Source organism: Protopterus annectens, chromosome 1.part0 (assembly GCF_019279795.1).
Source record: "Protopterus annectens isolate FY-2018-M chromosome 1.part0, PAN1.0, whole genome shotgun sequence".
Lineage (NCBI taxonomy): Eukaryota > Metazoa > Chordata > Ceratodontiformes > Protopteridae > Protopterus > Protopterus annectens.
Window position 1 is genome coordinate 1,206,977,737 of NC_056725.1, and position 27,334 is coordinate 1,207,005,070.

Below are 27,334 nucleotides of genomic sequence, written 5' to 3' on the forward strand. Positions count from 1 at the left end.
TCCCACCCATTGTTGGTTTCATGAAGGACTGATAGCCCACGTCAGACCTGGCTTCAAGCCTGAGGCCTGGGTTGGCCTTCACAAGTAACACTGACCGTGAGAATTCAGGTTGGATCCACTACCACACAACAGAGTAAAAACTCATGTGCTGTATTTATTGCTTTAGTGCACTCCCCCAGCACCACAAAAACTCTACTTAAGCATCATGTATGGAAATTGTAATGTTTTCCCTTCTGTAAAAACAATAGTTTCATGCTCTTACGACAACAGGAACTGCATGTGTTACAGCAGAAAAATAAATGCGTCTAATGGACAGTTGTTAAACTGCAACCTTCTCCACTGCACACAACCACATTTGTTAAACTGCATTTTCTACACAAAAACACGCGTCTGTTAGTTGAAACAGTTTTATTGCACAGTATAACTGAAACTATTGAACAGATTTCTTCTATATGATTTTATGTGCATGCAAAAATACAAGTACTGGTCTGCACAGTAATTTTATCTGGGACTTGCCCTTAGGACAATATGCAACAGACTTCACCTGATTAAAATTATTTCAATGATAACAAAAATAAATAAATGCCATAGGGCATATTTTTATCAGTAAACAATGATCTAGTATAAAGAAAAAGCTACCATTCTGCATTGCATAGTTTATCAGATGTTTGCCCCATAAAACAAAGTACATGAATGAATAATGTCTTCATAAAAATATAAAGCACAAATGTTGCTGCTAAAAATCAGTTCAAAAAGTGGGCATGTTCTTCTGTACATCCCACATGGTGCCCAGAGGGCTAAACGTTTATAACATTGTCTTTTTAGTCTATGGGTCAACAAGATTCATTTTCAGTCCAGCCCTCTCCATTAAGCAGCTAGATACAATTTACTTCCTTCCACATCTGGAGGTAGTGATGTATTTTAGAATTCATCTTAACATTGAATGATGGAGGTGTAGTTGTCATTGTTCCTCAGATATTCATACTGTAATGTATATAAACCTTCCTGAGAATGCCTTAGAGTATGCATGGCAGGAACTCTACAGAAGATGTTGCCTTACTTCCACACTGATTTGTTATCAGTTATGCTTTTTTCCTCCCACATTGTAAATTTTGCGAAGAGTAGAGTCCAGCAGAAAATCCACGGACCTGTGATGAAAAAAAATGAAGAAGGTCAGATTTATCACACGCACATTATACAACATATGCAGAAATAGGTGACTAGAGAAAAAATTCTTTTTTTTTTTTTTTTTGCATTACTACAAGATTTAACTACTAAATATGATGTTCTGTAAGCACATTATTTGAAGTAAATGAAAGTAAAACATCTATAAAGTTGCCAGCAACATTAGCTGGAATTAGTGTATGACAGCACAAAATCCTGTATATGGAAAAAATGACAATATTCAAAGAACTTTGCATATATTAAGCAACAATACTGAAATAGTGACAAGCATATTATTTCATTAAAATGAAGAAGAATGGCTGATCAGGGGAAAGAAATCTTGAAGACATTACTGAGTGCACTAGTTTGATAAACATAAATAAATGTAAAGGTAAAATATCTACTGGAAAGGGCTGTGAATGAATCAGATCGGCAGCACCAAGTATTAGTTATTAAAACAATAACCGACGATGTTGTGTGGTATATTGAAGATTTACCCACAGTTGGTGTGGTTTAGTCACGAGGGCGAAGCCCGACTGATTAAATAAAACCAACCGTGGGTAAACTTCAATATACCACAACCATGGAGTCGGTTATTGCTATTATACAATGACATTATTTAAGAAAAAAAATACTTACTTTTCTTAAATAATGTCTTTGTATAATGGCACATTACTGTTCTTCCACTGGTTGTGGTACACTGCTTCCTTGTTTTGATGTACTGAGCATGCGTATGGGACTTGCGTCCCACGCATACCCAGTACATCAATGCTTTGAAACGGAAGCAACAGAGAAAAGAAAGTCTCCGTTTTTCCTTTTTTTTTTCTTTAAATTTTGTTTAAAAAAAAATGTTTTGAGGACTTTATACCAACGGAAAAAAGTCCGGGCGACTGGACCTTTTTTCCATTGGTATATTGTGGGATTTATAACGGGCACGCTGGCCAGCTGGCGTGCACATTATGGAATATTAATGGGGGGTCATTGTATAATAGTATTTACCTTGTCCTGTAACTTTACCAGCTAGTCTGACTGTAAAGCTTTCAGTTTTTGGTGAACAAGTGAGCTCTGTAACCAGCCAACCGACTTCAGGTAAAGAGTCTGTTCCAGAACAAAGAAGATGCAAATGACCAGGGCATACAGCTGTTACTATACACAGGCAAACTAGGCAGCCAACTAGGGCACCTTTCTGCCCTTCCACACAGTAAAGGCATGCATGAAGTAAATAAATAAATGAAATAAATAGTAGAAAGACATCCCTAACTGAATAGCATATTTTGTGGATCGTATTGTCATTCTACTCTCCAGGGCAAGGAGAAACATAGCTCTGCAAATTGACTGGCCAGGTGCACTACACCTGGCCAATTTGCATAGTTTTTACTCCTTGCCTTCACAAAGCAAGGTGTTGAAAGCCAGCACACATTAAATAGTGAAGAGAGGTGGGCAGTAGCTGGACAGGTACTCTGTTAACCCTGCAAATGTGTCCACCAACAGTCCCAGTCTTTACAGAATGTCCTCAGTCCTCTCAACAGTCTCTGATTTTGCAGAATGTCCTTGGTATAGTTTCAAATTTTTGTTCTGTCCCTATTTTTCTGGTAAATCACTAAGGATAGCAGTCAGTCAATAATGCCAGACATCAAAGTTTTATGTTTCTTATTTTTCAGGAAAGGTATGTTGCTGCAAAGCTAGTGGTTCTGTTCCATCATAAAATTTTTGATTTTTTCTGGTAAACACTGAGAATTACAGTCAATCAATGATGTCACAAATTAGAGTTTTGTACTTCTTATTGTACAAAAAAATGCAATTTGATACAAAGCCCATTGTTTTATTAACTTTTAAGTGAATTAGAACAATATTTAAAATCTCTCCTTGATTTTGGACCCTCTCTCCCCCTATTTTTATTGCCTCTGTATACGATCCTTAAGTAAGCTGAGAGTTATGAAGCTCTCTGACTTTGTCTCTAGTTCTTGTTTGTTCACTGTAAAATCTGTGGCCTTCTGGTCAGTTGCAGAAGGTTGCAGTTGCTAAATGACAGACATTTTAGTTGTTTTTACTTCATATTCTTATGCACATCTGTTATTCTCTTATCTCTCCAATATTTAAAATTTGCCCCTGATATTGGGCCTTTGTTTCCCCAGTAGTTTGGCTTTTCCCCTAATTCTTTCACTAAGAACCTGAAAGAAGATTTTTTTTAATAAAAATCTCACATCTGAGATGTACACATAAAAGTTAGTTATAATATCTGTAGCTGTCTATGGAGGAAAATGACTAAATGATGTCTGTTCATTATCCTGGCTTTGCAGAACTAATACGATTTGTGTGAAGCAATTTGGAATAACAATGTGTGGGTACTGTTTGTATGGAAAAAAGATTAAACTCATTACATGACCACTGTTTATCACAATCAAACACTGGAAATGCACACAGCAATGGCTATAACTGGTTCATGGGAATGACAGCTGTCTGTGGATGACATAACTGACCCTCTTGTTATTTGCTCAGTTTAAATGGTCAATTATCTTGCTTTGCAAGACTAGTGTACATATGTGTGAAGTAAGATGAAATGCTTTATTACTGTGGCCTCTATCTATCTATCGTCTAAGGTGTAAACATTAAAGTGGATATAACTGATGGGCATGAAGACCAGCTGTTAATACAAGTGACTTATCCTAGTGGTGTTTGATCACTATTAAAGAGCATTCATTGATCTGGAATGGCAGGAATAGTATCAAGCAATGTATTTGCTAAAATCAGTGTAAAGGTAGTATGGATTATGTATGTGTGCGCGGGGGGGGGGGGGGGGTTGCACTGTAATGGTAGCATGTTGGCCACAATTTCTTCCACTTTCCATCAAAAGCATCAGAGCTACACATTAGTGGCTGTATTTGGTGGTCTGGCAGGAACAGGGTGTATGTGCAAGTTAATGACCACAGGTATATTGGTATAATGCGAAGCATTGCCATTTGATAGTGTGTAGCTCTGGTTGAGTTCTTGGCTGTGGCATAGTCTCTGAATGTTCTCTGTGTATCTGTGTGGGTCTAGCTACATCCTCTAGTTTCTCCTAGCATTCCAAAGGTGCGACACAGCTGAAGTGATGTTCTTCCAGTTTGCTTGTAAGTAGGCATACAGCATTTGCGTGTCTGTGGGTTTATCTTGTGAAAGACCTAGCTTGTCATGGCTTATATCAGTATGGGTGTGCTTGTGCAAAAAATAGTACAGATTGTGATCGACCTGACTTTCAAGGGCAGTGTCAGTCTGTATGTCTGTAAAATAATAATATCACCAATTTTTATCTGAGGATGCAGACAGTATTGCTGGGCACATACATAACTCTTAGATGTATAGCAGTAAAAAAAAAAAAAAAAAAAGGTTAGAAAGTCATTGTCTTTCAAAAGCATGGCCTAAAAAGCATCACAAAACAGACGCACCTTCAGAGATGCCAGGGCGTGGTGGCTCTATAAGCTGATTTTGACACAAGCTTTGTAGTGGCCTCTGTGCGGATACTCATCTTGCCAAAAAATTATCCCGTTCAGATTTCCGAACAGAAGGCTATGATAGCTTGTCTCTGTTGGTAGGTTGAGAAAGAAAAGTTGTGTAAAATCTTACCATAGCCATAGATGTCCTTCTCTTCCATGTTGCAGTATTCTTACTGTGGGATCCTCCACCTCAGGGGACCCGAATGACCGGCTCCTATGCAAAAGTTTAATCCTGGCTGCTGCCAGGTGCCTGGGACATCACATGCAGGGCCATAAACCATGGGCCTCAACAAATGTGACATCTGCAGGCACAGGCCTCAGAACTGACTGCCCAGTCAGACAATAGTCTAAGAAGAACCAAAAGAATGTCATCTAGATAGGGTAAATGTAATGAATGGGGTAGGTGTGTGAGAAGGAATAGTGCAACATGGAAGAGAAGGATATCTACGGTTATGGTAAGATTTTACACAACTATTCTATGTCCTTCTATTCCCATGTTGCAGTATTCTTACTGTGGGAGAGTCCCAAAGCTCAAGAAGAAGGAAGGGTGGTGGAAGAAGTTGCAGAATCCAGGAATCCATGCAGGACTGCCCTTGCTAATCCTGCCCTGTCTCTGGAGACATGGTCCAATTTGTAATGTTTGATGAAAGTATACACAGATACCATGTGGTTGCCTCGAGAATGGTAGTTGTGTCCAGGCCTTTGAGGAAGGCCCCAGAAGAGGCCACAGCTCTTGTAGAGTGTGCCTTAACCCCATACGGTAAGTCTTTTCTGTGATAGGAGTAGCAGAAGGAGATAGTTTTCCTTAACCAGGAGGAAACAGTTTGTTTGGATACTGACTTGTCCAGGGCCCTGGGGTGAAAGGACAGCAAGAGTTGACGGGAATTCCTGACAGCTTTGGTTTTGTCCAAATAGAACCTTAATTGTCTGTGGATATCAAGGGAGTGGAGTACTCTCTCACTGTCATTATGTGGGGATGGAACGAAGGTGGGTAAGTGGACAGAATGATTGAGGGACAGTTCATTGACCACTTTGGGCATGGAGGGATTGGTGCACAGGGTCACCCTATCTTTGTGGAAGATTGTGTATGGTGGTGCTGTCATTAGTGCTTGTAATTCTGAAACACTTATGGCTGAAGTACGGCCTACTAGTACGACACTTTTTCATGTGCACATCTACAAAGAAGCAGAACCAGCTGGTTCAAAGGGTGCAACTGTGAGTTTTTCTAGTAGGTAGTTTAGGTCCCAAGGTGGTGGAATAAGTATTCTTTGGTGGCCTAATGTGAAGAACCCCTTTTAAGAATAGTTTGACATCCAACCTGGAAAGTAGGGGTGGGTCCAGAGGTAAGCAGGCAGAGATTGCAGATAAGTGGACTTTCATTGAAGAATATGAAAGGTCTGATTTTTATGAGCTCACACCCATAGGCTAGGACTAGAGGAACCTCTGCTTAGAAGGGGTCCTTTTGCCTTTGGAGACACTATTTAGAGAACCTTTTCCATCTGGAAACACAGGACTCCTGGTATTGGGTTTCCTGGCCTCCTGCAGGATGGATAGCACATCCTCTGCATACCGGTGTCTGAAGGGGATCAAGAGTTTATCACCCAGAGGGTTAAGCAGAGCATCTCCAGATGTGGGTGAATGACAGATCCCTTCTGTTGTGTGAGCAGGTCCACCTTGTGAGGCAACTTGTGGTAACTGCCCTTGGCAAGAGATAGAAGAAGGTGGAAACCGATGCTGCCTTGGCCAATAGGGAGTCACCAGCAAGATTCCTAGCTTGTTCCTCTGGATTTTTAGAAGGACTTTCTGAATGAATGGGAAGGGAGAGAAGGCATAAAGAAACAGTCCCTTCCAAGAAATGGAGAAGGCATCCACTCTCCAGGCTAGTTGGGAGGGATCCCCGGAGCAGAAAAGCTGCAACTGTCTGTTCTGGGGGAGGCAAATACAACTGTTTGAGGTGTACCCCACTGGTGAACAATGTCTAAGAACACATCTCTGTGCAACATCCACTCATGATGCAGACGGAAGGATCCGCTAAGGGCATCTGCCTGATGGTTGTCCTGGGATGGAATGTAGACCACCTGCAGTGTGTTGCGCTGAGAGGCTAACTCCCATGCCTGCATTGCTAAGCCTGCAGATCATGTAAGACCTGGTCCCCCCTGTTTGTTGATGTACCAGATCACAGTTGTATTCTACGCGATGATTTGGAGGGGTCCTGGTTGCATAAGAGGGAGAAAGGTCTGTAGGGCTAGATGGACCGCAGTCATCTCCCTTATGTTGATATGCTTTTTCTGGAGGGAGGGCTCCCACTAGGCCTGCACCTTCAGGCCATTCATAGTTGCTCCCCAACCTAGAGTGGTGGTATCTGTGTGCATGTATTGTACTGGGCTGGTGGGTTGCAGGGGTAGTAATGGGTTCTGTTGTACTTGTTGGATCCACCACCTCAGTTCTATCTTCAGGCATGGTAAGAAGGGTACCTGAAAGTCCAGGGGGTGGCCGTGTTGTCACCAGATGTGTTTTAGGTACCAATGGAACTTCCTCATGTGCAGCCTGGCTAGTGGCATCATAGGAATTGTGGTTGCCATGAGGCGTAGAAAGTGCATGAACTGCCGGTCTGAGAGGTGGGTGACCTGGAGGAGGTTGTGGAAGTAGTTGACTAGGGAGCATACTTTCTCCTGAGGAAGAAAAGCCTTCATCAGGTTGGTTCTTATCCTGCAGCCCAGGAAGGTTTTGTCCTGGGTTGGAATGAGGGACAATTTTGCCAGGTTGAGAGTGAATCCCAAGCTCTGGAGTAGGGACATGGTGAATAGTAAGTGGTTCCTGAGAGTGACTTCCTCTTCTGCTAGAACGAGGAGGTCGTCTAGGTAGGGGTAGATGTGAATGCTCTTTGTTCTGTAGTAGGCTACCGCTGGGGCTAGGCACTTTGTGAAGACTCTTGGAGCAGTAGATAAACCAAAGGGCAAGGCAGTAAATTGAAAGTGTGAAGAGGGTCCAGCAACATGCAAATACTTCCCGTATTCCCGGATGGGGATGTGGAGGTATGCCTCCATCAGGTCCAAAGTAGCCATGAAAGCTTTGGTAGAAAACAGTGGAAGAAGGCTTTGCAGTGATAGCATTCTGAAGGAAGGGACCTTCAAAAAGAGATTTAGGAAGGATAAATCCAGAATGGGCATCCTTTTTTTGGCACTAGGAATAGCCTGGAGTAAAACCCCCTCCCTTCTTGACATTGGGGACGGTTTCTATGGTCCCCTGGGTGAGTGGTTCTTGGATAACCTGCGAGATTAGGTGTAGCTGTTTTTGTGGTAGGGAAGGGGATGCCTTGTGGAAGGGGCTTTTCCTGCCAGGACATGAAGTATCCTTCTTCCACCACTGCCAGTACCCAGCGATCTGAAGTGACTTTTTTTCCAGACGGGGAGACAGGACGAGAGAGTAAAATAGCTGAGTCAGTCAGTCATGCATTATTATTTCTGTCTTAAAAGGGCTGCTTAGTGGTAGGCTGAGGAGGCACTGTCCTTGGGGAGGGTGCCTTTCTGGACCCTTTTCTGTGCCTAGAAGTGGAGGAGGTGGATGGAGCTGGGGCTCTTCTGCCAAAGGAGGTATTGGCAGGGTAGTTTCTGAAATTTTAGGGACTGGGGAGAACAGCAAATGTTTTAGGTCCTGGAGGCTTTTAAACAGTTCAGCAGACTGGTTGCCAAACAGGAATTTGTTGTTCAGTAGCTCGTCCAAAGTCTTGGTTTTAAGATCTTCAGGAAGGGGCTGAAGCCTAAGCCAGGAATACCTATGCAGAACAGAAGCTGAAGCTACAGACCTAGCAGAGGCCTCAGCTGCATCATAGCTGCACTTTACAGAGTGTCTGGCAACCTCAGATGCCAAGGACAGCTTAGATGCTACCTGAGATTTGTTGGGACAGTCAGGCATGGAGGAAATCAAGGAAGAAGCCTGACTGACCAAATCTAGGGCATATTTGACCATGTGGGTCTGGTAATTGATAGTTCTAAAAGCCAGTGTTGAAGATGTGTACATCTTTTTCCTCAGTCTGTCCATAACTTTGCTGTCCTTGTCTGACGGCAAGAGGGAAGAGGAAGGTATAAGTCTGGACTGTTTGTCAGGTGCCACTGCAATGACTGCATGATCTGCCGCTGGTAGCTTTATGAGGAATTTGTGCTCATCAGGGACCTTGTAAAAGTGATCAGGTCTTTTGGGAGCTGGTGGCTGTGATTGTGTGTCTTTGAGGCTGTGATGCAAATGCATCAAGGTAGGATAGAATCACAGGGGGGAATAGCCGAGAGGGAGGATGATTCCACCTGGAGGAGTTCAAACACCTCCTTCAGACTTATGTCATGTGAGTTGCATCCCACTTGAAGTACTCCCTAATTTTAGTAATTGTTTCCCCAAAAGAGATGTCTTCAGGGGGAGAATCTCCCTCTAGAGAGTCCTCATCTGCAGAGTAGCAGTCCAAAGGGGAAGCTATCTGTGAGGAGTAGGTGACAAACTCATCTGAGGAGGAAGAAGAGGAGTCTTCCTCCTGGGTGTGAGTAGGAGGGATAAAAACAGCTAAGGCTGGCCTGGGGCTGAGGGCAGGCAATGTACCAGCAGGAGAGGCTGAAGGCCTAAGAGTCATAAAGGCCTCCAGTAAAGACTGGGAGAAGGTATTCCAGTCTGGTTGCTCCTCAGAGGAAGCGCCAAATGCTTAGTTTTTTGTTTCCTCTTAAGAAGGGTAGATTTAGCACAGACAGAGGGCCTAGTATCAGGAATCTGGCCTGTAGGAGAGGATTCTGATTCCTGGACCCAGGGAGGGTGTCTGATGGAGCCTGGTTCGCCCTCGACTTCGGCTGAAGCCGATGTGGGAACAACCTCCAAGGACGTGCCTACCGGTGCTTCAAGGCAGCTTCCACAAGAGTAGTTGCTGAAAAAGATGGTTCTAGCGGACGTCCCTCAACCCCTAAATCAGTGGCTGGTGGGACATCCGACGATGGAGGGGCAGAAGCAGTAGGCCTTGCAACCTTTGCCTACTTTTTAGGCAGCTCCGCCTCGACAGCCGACTTCGGATCCATATGTAGGGCCAAGCGTTTTAACCTTTGGTTCTCGACGTAAAGTTTTAAGGCTACCAGACAACTACAGAAGGTTTTTGGTATGAACGACTGGCAGATACACTACAGATTGTGTGGTCATGTTTCTGGCTTAAGAAGAACAAGCAAAATTTGTGTAAATCTTTGTGCGGAATTTGACATCCGCACCTACATTTTCTCTTTCTAGCAGACATCGGCTAAGAATAACAGCAAGCAACCAAAGCTCAAGCATGAAAAAGGGTTTCCCCATTGGGGTACTTATCTTTAGATGTCCTGAAGACACTGGAGGGAAACAATCGATCTGATGTGACATTCAACTGCGGCAGAAAAGTTCTGAGGTTTGTACATGCAGACACCACATTTAAGGCCCCTGGTTTATGGCCCTGTGTGTGACATTCCATGCACCAGGTAGCAACCAGGCTTAAGCTTTTGCACAGAAGCCGGATGTTCAGGTCACCTGAGGCAGAGGATCCCACTGTAAGAATACTGCAACATGGGAATAGAAGGATATCGGTGAAGTGTAGTTATTACGGTTTTAATTTTCCTTACAATCAAATCTCTGAGGTGTGCACAGAATGTCACTATAGCTTGTGTGAGAGGTGAGGACAGTTTGGCTATTTTTTTAATTTCCTGGCAAACCTCAGAGATTTACATAGATCATACAATTCATCAAGAGGCAGTGAAGTGCTTAACAGCAACAAGTTAGAATACATTTTTTTCCATTTTCCTAACAATCTAAAATCAGGCACATATAAGGTGGTTATTTTGGGGGAGTTAAAGGCAAGGAGGTATGCTGTCCCAGTAAGACATCAGAGCTGTATTTTGGGTGAAGAGATAAGGATAATGTATTTGTTTGACAGCAGCTAGTTGAAATATAGGACTGTGGCCATTTGTGCTTTCATCCAAAGCTAAGATGGGGGGGGGGTACACAGTGGGTGACTATCTTTTTGGAAGGAAGAAGGGAGGCAGGCATTGTTCCCAGACATGATTAGGAACTGCTATTTTGGCAGGCGTTTATTTTGTCCTTGAGAGGAAAAAAAAGACTGAATTTCTTTCCTTGTACATGTTTTTGTTCAGGCCATCAATGGATCAAAATGTTAGAAAACAGCTTTACAATTTACCTCAGAGAGTCTATAATTCCATGGCCTCTGGGTCTCCCAGACCCCTGGCTTAATCTGATTACTGCATAAATATTATAGATGCACCCTTGGCCAGTTAGATTGTGTTGAAAGATGCAGGAAAAAAAGTAAAATTGAAGTGTAACACTGAATTGCTTTTCTTAGTCATGATATTTGTTTAAGCCATTACTAAATCAAAACATTGGGGGAGGGGGAACTCTGGAATACACCTCAGAATGTCTAAGAACCCACATGCCTTTTTGGGAGCACAACACTCTCAGATTCCCCCCCTTAGTTTCTTCCAGTTACTACAGTGCTGTCTGGCCCAGTTAGGTGTCTTAAAATGGTACAGAAAAAAAGGAAAAAGCTGACGAATAAGACAAAAATGTGAAAAATGTACTCTGGATAATATCGGGAGGCCATGACAGAAGGGGAGGATGAAATGGTAGGAACACTGAAGTATGTGTTTGGAGGGGAGAAATAGGTAGAGGAAGGCAAACTACAAATAGAGATGGCTCAAGGTACAGGATGGTGCGGAAAAAAACAACAGTAGAGAGACAAACTGCACCCAACCTTAGACACCAAAGTAGACGTTTTTAGCAATAAACTACTTTGGTGTGTAAGGCTAGGTAGAGGAAGGCACCATGGAGTCCTTTGCCTAGGATGCCATTTCACCTAAGAAAGGTCCTGCTGTGGCACAGTCATAGCTGCGAACAAGAGGGCAGAGGTGGGATACATCATAGCAAAGGCAGCTATTGAGGTAACAGGAGTTCTATGTGATCTAATTCTTGTGGTATTCTGAATATGTGTAGAGGACTTGAACACTCCCTGTTGTCTCCCTTACTGTATATTCTTCCCTGGGCATTACGCTTAAAATATATAACCCCTGTTCTTTTGCTTATCAAGTCTCGCATCTGTGGAATTTTTTACGTAGATGGATTTAGGAGTATTTTACTCCGGCCTCATTCAAAACGTATTTATTTGGCCTCACATTTAATGGAAACCATGCACATCAGTTGTAACTTCATAATTATGTTTATTATCTATATTCTAATAATTGTACTTTATTATTTTTATTGTTTACATTTCTGTTTATTTTACTATTTATTCAAATACTTCTTTATTTAAGTTTTTTATTACAAGTAAAGCTGAAAATTTTCCATGTACCTAGACTATTACTACTAATACAGAAGAACAGCACATTTTGAGGTGATAGCAGTACAAGTTACAGAAAAGATTGCTCGGTGGAATTACTATTGTTTCTTTATTTAAAGGTAACTGTTAATTAAGCTGGTGGCTATAAAAGCATCACTGGCCAGGAATACATGTTATCTGTAAAAGGACTAAATGATAGGACCTTGCAAAGCAGTATAATTATATAAAGAATGGATCAGCAACGGGTACAGCAAGGCTGTCCTTTGACTGAGCAGACTGGGTGCAAAATTGCCCTGCACATGGCAGGGGGGGTCTGCACTTGTAACTGCAATCTGCAGTCCCTGTACTAGCCACTCAGTAATACAGTCAAGCCTTATGCGATCTACGCAGCTGCCTAGGATGCCAGTCAGCCAAGGCCATGTTTCTAACTTTTGTCATGCTGAAAGAGAACAGTTGCAGCACCCTCCTGGTTGGTCCCACACATGATCTAGACAATGACTCGCACAGTTTCAAAAGCTTTATGAGGCTATTTGATTTGGTAACTAGATTGTAGCGGCTGAGGGCAAACTTTGATGAATGATAATGACAAGTAACAGCATCAGGGCTTGTTTTTTTTGGCAGCACAGTGACGGTTTGTGGAGGGTCTAAAAGGGGAAGTCCAGTTCGTAGCAGGTAAGTTTTCATACTTTTGCCCTTCCCCTCGTAAGATGTTTTTTGTTTTCTAATAAAGCACTGATGGTTGCTCCATGCCATAAATGTGAAACGCGTATTCTGGGTCATATTAGGAAGCCACGATGGACGTGAAACACGTATTCTGGGTCATATTAGGAAGCCACGATGGGAGTGACGGATCGAAGGGCAGGAGCACTGAGGGCCTGTGTTGGGGGGGCACAGTTCTACTCCCTAAAGAAGACAGCGGTTTATTTTCTGTTGACAAGTCTGTGGGTAGTTTACATTTGTTTGGTTTGTGTCCTCCTTGCCCAGTTTGTTTACACCCGTGTTTGGAATATCAAGTAGTTTCTAGGGCAAGACTTTTCAGGGATTCTGAAATATTTTTCCTTTGAGCACTGCAATCTAGTAACACCAGAGCAGGTCAGGAAGTAATCTTTTCGGCCAGGCCTGTATTCAGAGGGATGGTTTTGGGAGGCAGCGGTAGAAAGAGTTCCAACATCAAACATAAAATATGTACTTACTGTACAAAATAACACAATTAAAATCACATGATTGTATTTAACACACAGAGTATCAGAAACAAAAAGAGTAGTAGAACTTAAGTAGCAAAAACAGAACGAGTGATCTAGTTAACCAAGCAGAATACAGTGTGTATGCAGAAGACACACTGCAGTAGACCTTTCTTGCAGTTTTTAGTAAAGTGTCAGTGCATTTAGCTGTTTGTAAAGCAAGTGGCTGTAGGAAGGCAAAAGGTATATGATATGTAATGCAGCCCAGTATGGTAGTACTTGGGTGAATAATGTTTTCTTGAGCTGATTTGAGAAATTTAAAAATTAGATACTCACTACATGTTGCAGTTCTATGACTGGGTTACACGGCAGGAGACAAATGACTCTGGTTCAACCAAGTATGAGCCAAATGTCAATGTTAGACACGAGTGACCTCATAATGGGAAGAAAGTTTGCTCTGTGAGGATGTTGTTTTCTCTTCATTAACAATTTACTGGAATGGAGCTCTTGGTGTACTGGGATGGAATATTGGTTAAATCTTAAAAGAATTAGTGTAGCAGTGGTATAATAGTGAGCTGTATGTACTGAATTTTGACTTAAATACTTTTCATGTTTTATTCTGCAGTGGTACGAAGGGATTACTGAGCGGGGGTTGGCCTGTGTGTCCAGCCACGAATTACTACTAGAGTTTATGTGATATTTGGGGAAAAGTAACATTTTGGCTTTGTTGTGCCTTTGAAATTAGAAGTAATTTGTTTGTCACAATTTAAGGCTCAGTAGCCACACAAGTTCAGTTAGTCGCAAAAGACAAAGAAAATTAAAATGTGAAGAGGGAGGTAGTTTCCAGGCTAACTTTCTGGATAATGATATTGAACTAGATTATTTCTGCCCCTGTACTCAGGCAGGCCGTTGGTATTAGGTGACTCAATAATTAAAATAAATACTAAGCCAGTTGTAGGTATCAATGAGGAAAAGGTCACAGTTTCAAGTCTCTACCTGGGTGCAAACTATCCTGTGTAGAGAGCTCCCTTTTACAAATGCTATGTGAGAAAGGGTCACTTAACACCATAATCACAAAGGCAGGTGTGAACGCATTAACTTCTACCAAAATGTATTTATTTAACATTTGTTACCAGGAAAGTCAAACTTGGAACAAAGCCAACTGTCTTTGTAATGTGGAAGGAAACCGAAGCACCTGGGAAAATCCCACATGAACACAGGGAGGACATGCAGACTCCGCACAGAAGGCACCCCAGCCAAGAATCAAACTGGAGAACCTCTTGCTGTGAGGTGACAACGCAACTGCTGGACCACTGCGCTGTCCCAATTTAACAATTACATTGTTGGTATATTTCACATTTGTCAAAAATACAAAGTCAATTTCTCTTTACATGAGATGCTGCCATCCATGTCATTTTCCAGCTATCAGTACTCAAAAGCCCAGATGTTTAATAAGTAGCTGTGGAATTTTTGTAATGAGCGCAAGTTAGATTTGATACGAACCTTGTAGGAATTTCATAACATAAGGAAGAATTTTGATAAAGATGGGTGTGTCATCCAAGGTATCTTGGGGGCAAACTATTGGGTAAAAAACATCTTGGAATGGTAAAGCATTTTGTAGAGTTCATTAGGCAAATTTTGACAAAAGGCATTTTACTGTAAATCAGGAAATCAAGATATATTACGCTAATGTTCCAGGTCTTTCAGCATACTTGAAGAACTCATGGTAATTTCCATTTTAAATTTGAAATGATGGTACTAACAAAATTATGACAATCTGAGGGATTATTGCTGCCAGATATCAGAAGTATGCTTGCCTCAGATCACATTATAAAGTTTGCCTTCTAGTCTTCTAATGTTAGAGCCCAACAAGGAAATAGTTATGGTAACCATTATGTCAACCCAATAGCTCTAGTCTATATCTCATGGCAAGCGATAAAAGTCGTAGCCTCTCCACATTAAGTTGGATAATTTTATAATCTTACAAGATTTCAACTTTTCAACAGGAGGAGGAACTTTGCATCTTAGAACTACTGAAGAATTATGTTCACTTAATTGACTTCCCAACAAGACAGAACATATTAGACTTGCTAATAACTAATATCCCAATACTACAGCTAAGATCAGTAAATCAAATCCTTGGGGGAACTCTGACCATCTAGCCCTCTGTTTTGGTTGGTGAAGGTAGACTAGACATGACAGATCCAAGATACTTTGCTGCCATTTCATTTCAGAAGCTAGTTCACTAGTATCACTGATGGGCATGGATTTTATTTTAATAATTTTTGCATGTGTTTATTGGATAACTGTAAGAACATTACTAGAAACACATCTGTAATATCAGCTTCCCACTGTGGCATGGTATAAAATACTGATAAAAGATAAAATAAACACATTTTCAATTTTTAAAAGATTTTAACACAATTTCTGCAAAAAAGGCTTATAACCAGTCCAATAAAGGGTTAAAATGTTCCTTGACATTTGCTAAAGCGAGTTATGAGAACCAACTGAGTGAAGTAGGAAACCATAAGAAAAAATTCTTAAATGTTAAATGTTCAAGGGTAGTGTTCCCATAACACATGAAAAAAGTCTGTTTAATTAGGGCCCAGAACTAGCTAATGCATTTAAAGGGTACTTTTTTCAGTATAGGATCCTCAGTGGTAAACTATAATTTGAATTTTTGTATAACAGATAATACTGCCACACTAGTGTTTGATTTACTAATGAAGATACATACATAACTCATCTAGAATCATCTATAATAAAAGATTACAGTAGTACAGGGACCAAACAAAATCCTAGTATGCTTCCAGATGAAGACAGATAAATACATAATATCTTTTATTAACATCTTGTTTATTAACTTCTGCTTGGTTTATACACAAAATAATGGACATTATCTAAGGTAATACCTATCCATACAGGAGAGGTGCAACAGGTAAAATGACCAGTTTCAAACCAGTAAGTCTAATGTCCCTTTTAAGCAAAAGTTTTGAAAAATGTTTACATGCAATTATAGAGGCAGAGAGTAAAACTGGGCCCTTGTGTGATTTATCCTAATATGGATTTATGAAAAAACTGAAACACTTTTACTAAGCTAGTGGATGTTGATGACCCTGTTAGTAGGATTACAGATCTAGGTAATGGTACAGGGTGTTCTTTATCTTGAGCGTTTGAAGCCTTTTGACTGCATTCCACATCACGATTATTGTTTTTATGAAAAACATTTAATAAATCCTCACATAGTAAATTGACTTAAAATGTAAAATCCCATGCTCAGTCAGTAAAAAAACAATGTAATGAGTACAACGGGACTTATTTTTAAGAATTTTATTGCACGGGTACATTCTTACTGAAACGTTTGTCTTCTATGCAAGACCAGTACTAGAGTATAACTCTCTGTTTTGCTCTTATAATAAGTGTGACTTACTGTTACTAGAAAGATTCACCAAAATAATTGCAGCTTATAATTCCTTATAGTGCATGACTAGAAGTACATCTGAGAAGCAAACTGTGTTTGGTACTTAGAGCTCTGCATGATGATGAATTCAAGGCATTACTAACTAGCATCATTCTTCATGCTGATATTCCATCTAGGGGAGGCTGTTTCACATTTAAAACAGATAGGTAAGAACCACATTAAGAACAAAATTTATCTCAAAATCTGTGGTCATCCTCTGGAGCAAGCTATCTTTAAACATAAGACACATGGGCACACTGCATGCTTTTAAGAAATTGCTTGATATATGAATGGGACCTTTGGTATATTTCCTGAAACCAAACACTGTATTCTTAATGGCCAGTTTAGCTGAAAAGAAATATACCCCTAAATTATAAAACTATGCAGTTTTCTGCTAACATTTCTTAAATGTACACATTTTCCATCAAAGTTTAGGGCACCATCTGTGATGATATGATTTTGTTACTGCTCTCTTGTGAGGAAACAAGAGTACTTTACTTGCCAGTTTGGTCAAGACTGAAGACTTCCTACAACTGAAGTGGTGTAGTCAATGTGTGCTTAAGCTCTAAATGACTGAAGTAATAAGTGGGCATGTGCATCAGGTCTGTGAATCCTGGAAAGGATTAGTCATTCAATGATGCTAGACATTAAAGTTTCATACCTCACACTGTTCCAAAAATGAACATTCCTGCAAAGACTGTTGTTTGGTGTCCCTAATTCTCAAATATCCCTGATCTAGTAGAACACCTCAGTTTTTCCCTTTATTTTTGCTCAGTTCCTTGTAAAATGTTTTTTTTTTTTTTTTTTTGGTAAATCACTTAATGCCACATATTAAAAAGTGTCCTGCTTCTTATTCTTCAGAAAATACATGCTGATACAAAACCTGCTGTTCTTTCAATTTTATTAGTGAAATACAGCAATATTTAAGTATTATCCCTGATCTTTGGCTTTTGCCCCCCCCCCCCCCCCCATTATTTCTGGCATTTTTCCTGATTTGGGAGCATAGAAGTTGAGAGGTATGCTGTCAATTCTCCCAGATTTCACCAGATCACCAGATACTTTTGGTCCTTTTTTTTTGTAAAATCTGTGGTTTTCTTGAACAATGATGAGTGTTGCAATCTCATAAAATAATGACAGACTTCATATTTTTTAGAAAATGCAAGCTGATGAAAAAAACGTTCATATGTAAATGGAAATCAAATGTTACTTTCAGGTTATTTTGGTTATTTATTTTTTTAATAAGAGCCTGACATCTGAGATGTACACAGACAAAGTAGATATAATTGCTAGGGTTGTCTGTGGAGAATAATGACTGTCAGCATACCTCTCAACCTGTAGACATTGAAAACAGAAACAAAGGCCCCTGGAAAGTAGAAACATCCAGCTAAAAATGTGGACATCTAATTAGCATAACATCTGAGTGCCAAATAGCACAAACTCTTCCTGCTTCCAGTAAGAATGTGGAATACCACTCAGAAACATGTTGGTGACAAAAAATGATGGAAAATATATGCACATTATCAAAGAGACAGTGTAAAATCTATACACTTTTATGAACTGTATTACAAAATTCTACCACACAAAGGCATTTGTTTTTGCTTTAGAAAAAGGGAGATGTAAGATGAGTGCCCTCTTTCTTTAAATTACTATTACCACTAGTATACTAGTGATTTTCTGCATACTTGACAGCTTCAAAAGTCAAGAATACAGGGCGTAAGTAAAATGTCTTATGCAGACCGCCACAAAGCACTATCCCTGTATTCTGTCTCCTACAGGCTTTTGAGGGAGATCTATGCCTGGCATTGTCAGACCCCAATCTGATGGACCTCCTGCATATCCACAAAACAAACAGCACCAGAATTACCAGTTCTAAAGCCTTAAACCTTGACTGTGATATAAACAGGTCCTGCTGGAGAGATAGGTATGTATCCTAGAGACTACCCAGTCTATGGAGCAGGCTCTCCATCCATGTGAAGCAGCATTCCTCCTTAACCCAATTCAAGTATAACTTGGACAGTTGGATGGGAAACCGGAAATTCATCCTGGTGTGGCACCTATGTCTCTAATGGACACAGGTAACCTGTAAATGGTTCATCTCCCAAACCCCTGCTTACACTTATCTAGGGCATCAGAACTTGTCAGAGATTTGGGATGCATGGCTAGGCTTAAAAAGGCCCTTGTGGTCGTTAGCCTAGTAAACATCTATGAACCTATGAATACCTATGTGATTAGGGGGATTCAGAAAATTCTATGAAAGGGTAAGTCAAGCTTGAAAATAGGAATATACCTCTAAATATAAGGACATGACTGCCAGCTGTTTGCCTGTTATTCGGGCTTTGCAGGACTAATGTGATTTGTGTGAAGCAACTTAGAATATTTTAACTGGTGTGCCAACTGTTTGTGAAGAACAAATATGAAAGGCATTACATGACTGTCTTTTTATTACAATCAAATGTCTGAAGTGTATAAAGAAAGGGCTATATCTGCTAGGTGGGGTGCGGGCTGTCTGTGAATGAAAACAGCTGAACTTTTTGTCATTTCTTTGGTTTAAACAGTCACTAATCTGGCTTTGCAGGACTAATGTGTATTTGTGTGAAGTAAGACGGAATACTTTACAGTGTGTGTGTTGGTATGAAAACTAACATTACTACATGTAATGTATTATGTAGATTACTGTGGCTCAAAAAAAAAACACATTACACTACTCAGAGACAGAAAACCAAGAAATAGCATGATACCACTTTATTCTCCACTTTCTTCCTAGTGGACTTCATCAGCATAATTAGTTACAACACCATTTCTAATTTATACACAAACTGACCAATAAACAACATTCATTAATTAAACAATAAAACAATTTAATGACAAATGTTAAAACTTCAATAAATAAACTTAACCTAACAAAACGTTAAAAACTTTTTACCACTATCAACCTCCTATCCTTTATAAAATGCTTTATATTGATTGTGTCATTTGAGACCTGGTATACTATCAGTCCCCAATTTAACTCATTTACTCCAATGGAGCTCAGGAAGTTTGCACTGTAACTTCCAATGGGCGAAGCTTAAGCCTAAGCCTTTTGACAGAATCAAATTTTGGTATAATATTAGAACAGTACCTTGCTCTTAGTTCTGTGCAGCTATGGGAGTGTTGGTACCGATTAAAAGGGGAAATGGGCTTGGAATCCAAAGATGACTGGCAGGCATGCTAATTCACATGTCACGTCATGTCTGTATTACTGACAACTGTTTATATTCAGATCCGATAACAAATTCAACCTCTGTTAATTTAATTATTGTTATTATATGTTATTATAGCGATGAGGCGTAATATGACAAAGCACGGGCAGACTGACTCCGATAGCAATTTCAAACCCTTTATCTTTCTAAACAGAACTGCTGTAAAATCAATGAAAATTAATCTTGCAATGTCACTTTACCAATGGTATTAAATTATGCCCACAGACGTTTAATCCTTCAGGGGTGTCAACCCCTGACAAAAATCAGTTTTTGATAACACAGCATAATTACATCAAGCAGCAATCCCTACAAATCCACGCTTGACTACATAATTTTAAAGGCTGTACTTTTTTTTATACTTTGCCCCACTTAAAAATGATGCACACACATTACATATGCACTTTAGATATATCTATATATGCACACAACATAAGCACACAGTTTGCATACACACGTACACATATATATGGTTTTGCAAATCAAATGCCTTTACTAGAGAACTCAGTGAAGACAACACAAAATGGGGAATGGCTTTACACTTCAAGAATCCAAAGTTGCAAGATCATAGGTTGAAAACCTTAACAGGTGTTGCAGACACATCAGAGTGTGACATTTCACTTCACAAACAGTTTAAACACCAATACATGCTTGACCACCCCCCATCATATCTGTTACTACAGCTGTCAACTTCACACACTGAGTGTGGGTGCCATTGAGGGAGGGACAAACACAGTTTTCAACTCACCCAATGTAAAGATGATCCCCAAACTGAAGTGGGAGTTTATTTTGGGACTGGGGCACCACTAAAGAACACAGAGACGCACTGAATGTCACAGGGACTTCTAAACAATGTGTCCCTGATGCAAAATTCATGCTACAAAATTACCTTATTATAATGTGTTGTTTAGTACTGATTGTTAATTGATCCATTATGTCAAAACTGCAGAAATGTACAAGCCCAACACCATATTACTACTAGAACCAATACAATTTACAGATACAAGACAGCGCACAAAACTACAGTTCTGTAAGTTACAGCACAGATGCCTCACTTCTCATCCAGTGATAGTCCATTACTTTTGTAACGCTTACCATCCCTGTCACAGCACAGATGACTCACTTCTCATCCAGTGATAGTCCATTACTTTTGTAACGCTTACCATCCCTGTCACAGCACAGATGCCTCACTTCTCATCCAGTGATAGTCCATTACTTTTGTAACCCTTACCATCCCTGTCACAGCACAGATGCCTCACTTCTCATCCAGTGATAGTCCATTACTTTCTTACCATCCCTGTCACAGCACAGATGCCTCACTTCTCATCCAGTGATAGTCCATTACTTTTTACCATCCCTGTCACAGCACAGATGCCTCACTTCTTATCCAGTGATAGTCCATTACTTTACCATCCCTGTCACAGCACAGATGACTCACTTCTCATCCAGTGATAGTCCATTACTTTACCATCCCTGTCACAGCACAGATGACTCACTTCTCATCCAGTGATAGTCCATTACTTTACCATCCCTGTCACAGCACAGATGACTCACTTCTCATCCAGTGATAGTCCATTACTTTACCATCCCTGTCACAGCACAGATGACTCACTTCTCATCCAGTGATAGTCCATTACTTTACCATCCCTGTCACAGCACAGATGACTCACTTCTCATCCAGTGATAGTCCATTACTTTTGTAACATCCAGTGATAGTCCATTACTTTACCATCCCTGTCACAGCACAGATGCCTCACTTCTCATCCAGTGATAGTCCATTACTTTTGTAACCCTTACCATCCCTGTCACAGCACAGATGACTCACTTCTCATCCAGTGATAGTCCATTACTTTTGTAACGCTTACCATCCCTGTCACAGCACAGATGCCTCACTTCTCATCCAGTGATAGTCCATTACTTTTGTAACGCTTACCATCCCTGTCACAGCACAGATGACTCACTTCTCATCCAGTGATAGTCCATTACTTTTGTGATAGTCCATTACTTTTGTAACGCTTTCCATCCCTGTCACAGCACAGATGCCTCACTTGTCATCCAGTGATAGTCCATTACTTTACCATCCCTGTCACAGCACAGATGCCTCACTTCTCATCCAGTGATAGTCCATTACTTTACCATCCCTGTCACAGCACAGATGACTCACTTCTCATCCAGTGATAGTCCATTACTTTTTACCATCCCTGTCACAGCACAGATGCCTCACTTCTCATCCAGTGATAGTCCATTACTTTATGTAGTCCATTTTTTTGTAACCCTTACCATCCCTGTCACAGCACAGATGCATCCAGTGATAGTCCATTACTTTTGTAACCCTTACCATCCCTGTCACAGCACAGATGCCTCATCCAGTGATAGTCCATTACCATCCCTGTCACAGCACAGATGCCTCACTTCTCATCCAGTGATAGTCCATTACTTTACCATCCCTGTCACAGCACAGATGCCTCACTTCTCATCCAGTGATAGTCCATTACTTTTGTAACCCTTACCATCCCTGTCACAGCACAGATGCCTCACTTCTCATCCAGTGATAGTCCATTACTTTTGTAACGCTTACCATCCCTGTCACAGCACAGATGACTCACTTCTCATCCAGTGATAGTCCATTACTTTTGTAACCCTTACCATCCCTGTCACATACAATACATATCTCCCCTAAGCAAAAGCTATGCCTCTTTAGTCCTTCGTTACACACCCTATTTGTGACCGTCACTGTGGTATAGTTTAAAAAATATATATGTTTGTCATTAGAGCAGGACCCCCAAGCTTCCTTCGGTGCAGATATGGCCATCAATATTCATTTTGGCACAGAAATAAATATTCAGCAGCTTCAACAGGTCGGCGCCCATTGCCGGGCTAAAAGCATTGTTAGGGCGGAATTTGCTACTGCATATCCTGAGAGGTACTGTTCTAATATTATGCCCAAATTTTGTCCTCACATTTCAATCAAATGTTTGTATCTCTGGAACTATAGGGGTTATGAAAGAAGTATAAATTGCAAACCCTTCAGCACAAACTATTTTTATAGTGGTAGTATTCTTTAGGTTCTAGGTCTTAACCAGAATTTTATAAGTCACAGTAAACACAGTAACTGTTACATTTGTAATATTTTGTAAACAACTTACAATATCTCAGCAACCACTCAAGTTACCTACATACTGTCAAGCAGCATTTTATTGATCTAGCTGAGAGCTTTCATAAGAGACTAAGAATGTCTGTGTAACTTGGTTGTTGAGATATTTAGAAAAATGTGAAAATTATGTTTATATACATTAATATAAAAACAGCAGTTAATATCTATTTACCTGCACTAGACAGAGATCAAATATTAACAGAGTTGTGTTTGACACTGTGTAAACTTTAAGATGAATTTTTTTTAAACCTTGGACATAGCATGTTTTTGGAATTTTCGATGCAAATATAAACAAGCAATATTTGACACCTAGAGACATCAATAGGAGTTAATTGCAGATGCACCTGGAGGTATCACCCGGATGTAATGAGTTAATTAAGCTGTCATAATGTCTCTTTTTGTTCAGCCTTATCCTTGAAGTCACCACCACTTTTTATCTACTGGAACTTGTTCAACCACAGTAAACATAAATTTCTTAAATTTTAAACAGTGCTGACAATGCTTATATAATGCATTTTTTTTCATTTTTATTCTTAATCACATAAAGATGTTCCTTAATTTTTATTTCAACACTGCAATTTGTCATTCCTATATAATATGCACTGTAGCCTGAACAAATACTAAAATAAATCACCCCCTTAGACTTGCAATTAAAAACCCCGGGGATTAAAATTGTATAATCGACATGCTCCAAACTCAGATAATGTCCTTCCAGTATAAACATACATATCAAGTAGTTGCCAGATTTGTACATCCCTTTTCCTCTTTTGGAAACTGTCCTGCAGTAAGTAACTTAGTATTATCTTTCTGTAAAATATTTTTAAGATTATATGTATTCTTGCATACAAATTTCAGACATGCACCAATACCTTTGACCAAATCCAAATTACCTTTTAATATTTTCCAGCTGCCCAAAATTATTGCACAAATATCATGACCATCTGTAGTCATATCTAGGCAGCAAACTGTCACTTTTTTGTCAAAACTAGCTTCACAGTTAGATTTATTAAATGGTTTTACTAATACAGGGGGAAAACAAGTTTCTCTTTTCATTTTGATTTCCTCTGCTGTTCTAAGTAACATATCTAACTTGTAGCCTCTATGATAAAATAATAAAGTAATAAAATCTATTTCTTCCTCAAAATCTGTATTGCCCGTTGTCATCCTGGAAGCTCTGACGTATTGGCCCCTAGGTGTATTATTTTTAATAAAATGGGAGTGATTGCTAAAATAATTCAAATAATTGTTACTAAAATCATTCCTGTGTATTTTGCTATCCAATTTTTTGATTATATTTATTTATTTATTTATTGACATTTGTTAACTGGGTTTGTCCAATTAGGCTTGTGGCCCATTTTCAGTGGATACCAGAGGAGAAAAGCTCCAGTAGTACATTTTAAACAAGTACAATTTTAAACAATATTGATATAATAGCAGTTGTAGCAAAAAGATTCACATATGTTGGGTTACATGCATAAAGTTAAAGTTGCATTAAAAAGAAGCTAAGTAACAATTTTACATTGATATAGTTCAATAGGTCAACAATAAAAAAAATTGTTTGTATAGAATTATGCAAATGCATTGTAGACACACTGGAGAGAGAGATGTAATGAGGTACTAAGTATGGTCCTTTTGAGGGTACATAAAGGGAAGGAAGACTAGGTAGGGTCATGGCAAGGGCAGGTTCTGGAATTGAGAAAATAAGCTTTTAGTTCATTTTTAAAGTGTGAGGTGTGGGAGATTGAACTTAAGTCAAGGGGAAGTTGGTTCCAAGCATGGACAAGGGAATGTTTGTAGAGTAGTTTGCCTACTGACCTTTTTGGGTGGTAGATATCAAGTAATTGTTGGTTAGAAGTACGGAGGGTCTGGGATAGGATGTAGATGGAGACTAAGGAAGATAGAGATGGACAGAAGGAGGGTTTCTAAAGAATACAGTGTAGCATATGAAATTGCTAAGATAGCAGAAATCGGGGAAGTTCAAGCCATTGAAGAGAGTTTAAAGAAATGCAATGGTGTGAGTTGTATGGGGAGTTAGTAATGAATCTAGCTATTTTATGGTAAGCCTGTTGGAGTTTGTTTAGAGTGGAGGCCTGGATATTGGTAAGAACTGGGGCAGCGTATAAGAGGGAGGGGAGGAGGAGTGCCTGGCCCAGGGTAAGTCTAGATTCAGGGGTTAGGAATTTTTTGTTCCGATATAGCAGACCTAGTTTCTGGTTTGTTTTTTTTTATACATTGGAGTATGTGTAGGTTGAACTTTAGTTTGTCATCGATAACGATCCCTAGGACTTTTGTGTGGGTGTCAGGTTGGGTAGTTGTATTGTTAGAAGATGTAATAATAAAGGAGGTTTTGTGATGCGAAAGAGAACGGGGAAGAAAAAGTAGGAGTTTGGTCTTTTTGGGATTTAGGATCAATAGGTTGTGAGAGAGCCATTGTTCAGTGGATAGTAGGGCCTGTTGGGTCAGGGAGTGTAGTTCAGGAATGTTATTTGAGAATGATATAAGTGTGGAGTCGTCGGCATACTGAGTAAGGGAGGATTCTTTGCATGAGGTGTAAAGATCATTGGTGAAAATGTTAAACAAAAGAGGTCTGAAGATGGAGCCTTGCGGAACACCAGTGGAGATGGGAAGGAAAGGTGAGGAGGATGAGAGCCATTTGACAGATTGCTCCCTGCCAGATAGGTAACTATTAAACCAGGCAAGTGCGGAGGGGGATAGGTGGAGATTTGCGAGTTTGGATAGTAGTAGAGGATGAGAGACAGTATTGAAGGCTTTGAAGAGATCTAGGAAGAGACAGGAAATTAATTTATTGTTGTCTAGGGCCTCTGCAATGATATGAGTGAAGGAGAGGAGGGCAGTGGTGGTGGTGCTGTGGTGAGGACGAAATCCATGTTGGGTAGGGGTAAGTAAGTGGTGTGTGAGGAGGTGATTGAGAAGCTGTGAGTGAATACATTTTTCTAATATCTTGAGTTTATGATTTTTTATTGATAGAAAAAACATATTGTTCCATCTAAGATGTACATCCAAAAAACACACTTCTGAACCGCATTCCACTAAGATAAATCTCAAAAATTTGGACTTTGCTTTCAAAGTTTGTATTAAACAGCATTTTTTACAGTTCCTTCAATAATCAAAAATAAATTGTCTGTGAATCTATTATAATATACAATCTTATGTGAGGTAGCCATGGGTTCTATCACTTCATGCTCCCACCACCCAAGAACTAAATTTGCAAAAGCTGGGGCAGCAGCTGAACTCATGCCTACGCCTCTTGACTTGTTTGTAAATCTGGTTACTGAACAAAAAATTGCTTTCCAATAAGATTTCCAAAAAATGCAATAAAAATGAATGCCATTATTTTTCAAGGTAATGAACTTATTGAAATAATTTCTCACATATTCAACACCAATATCCTGTGGAATACTTGTAAAAAGCAAACAAACGTCACCAGTAATAAAAAATGTTTATACCATTTTTGAATTCATAATTATTCATGAACTCTCTAAGTTTATTTAGAAAGTACCATGAGTGTCTTGTGTAGGAGGTTAAACCCTGTACTACAGGGTTTAGAACAGAATCTAGCAGCAAAGAAATACTCTCCGTTACATAATTAGGGGCTGATATAATTGGCCTAAAAGGCAAGTTGACTGGATCTCTATGGATCTTTGGTATTCCAAAAAGAATACCTAGCACCAGTTTTTCTATCAATAAAAAAATCATAAACCTCAGAATCAATCATAGCATCCATAAGGCATTCATATAAAAAGAATGAAATAAATTTATAACATGCCTGAACTTCATCAGCTGTAACTTTCAAGTATTCTTTCTCATTATTTAACATACTTTACAAAGCCATTATGCATTTTTCTTTTTCCACAATAACCAGTCCTCGCCTTTATCCGCCTTCATATATATCACATTAATATTCTTTCTTAACTCGTATGAACCCATTCTTTCATTTTTATTTAAGTTAAAATAAGTATTTACCTTAACTCATTTAAAGCCATTCTTTCATTTTTATTTAAATTAAAATACGTATTTTTACCTTTTTTATTTAAAAGTTCACAAATGTCTTTTTCACACATTTTTTCAAATATATTTAAAGTGCTATTCAAAGCAGGATTGAAAACATTAATTGGCAAGTTTAAATCCTTCAATACATATTTCAAATTTGTGTGTAAAATATTTTAATTCAAGTAATGTTTTACTAATGTCCGCTCTCCTACTGGGGACGAAATTAAGACCTAATAGTATGTCAGGTCTCAATGACACAATCAATATAAAATGCTTTTTAAAGGATAGGAGGTTGAACGTGGTAAAAAGTTTTTAA

General features: G+C 39.6%; 1 protein-coding gene across 1 annotated transcript in view; it reads right to left on the bottom strand.

Annotated features, from left to right (window-relative positions):
• Window positions 1–391: 391 nt before the first annotated feature.
• The window catches only part of MTFP1 (mitochondrial fission process 1), a 139,277-nt gene continuing 112,334 nt past the window's right edge, over window positions 392–27,334 (bottom strand). Inside the window, exon 4 of the mRNA XM_044065649.1 lies at window positions 392–1,148. Coding sequence (XP_043921584.1) covers window positions 1,079–1,148 — 70 coding nt within the window. The 3' untranslated portion in view covers window positions 392–1,078. The remainder of the gene's footprint in view (window positions 1,149–27,334) is intronic.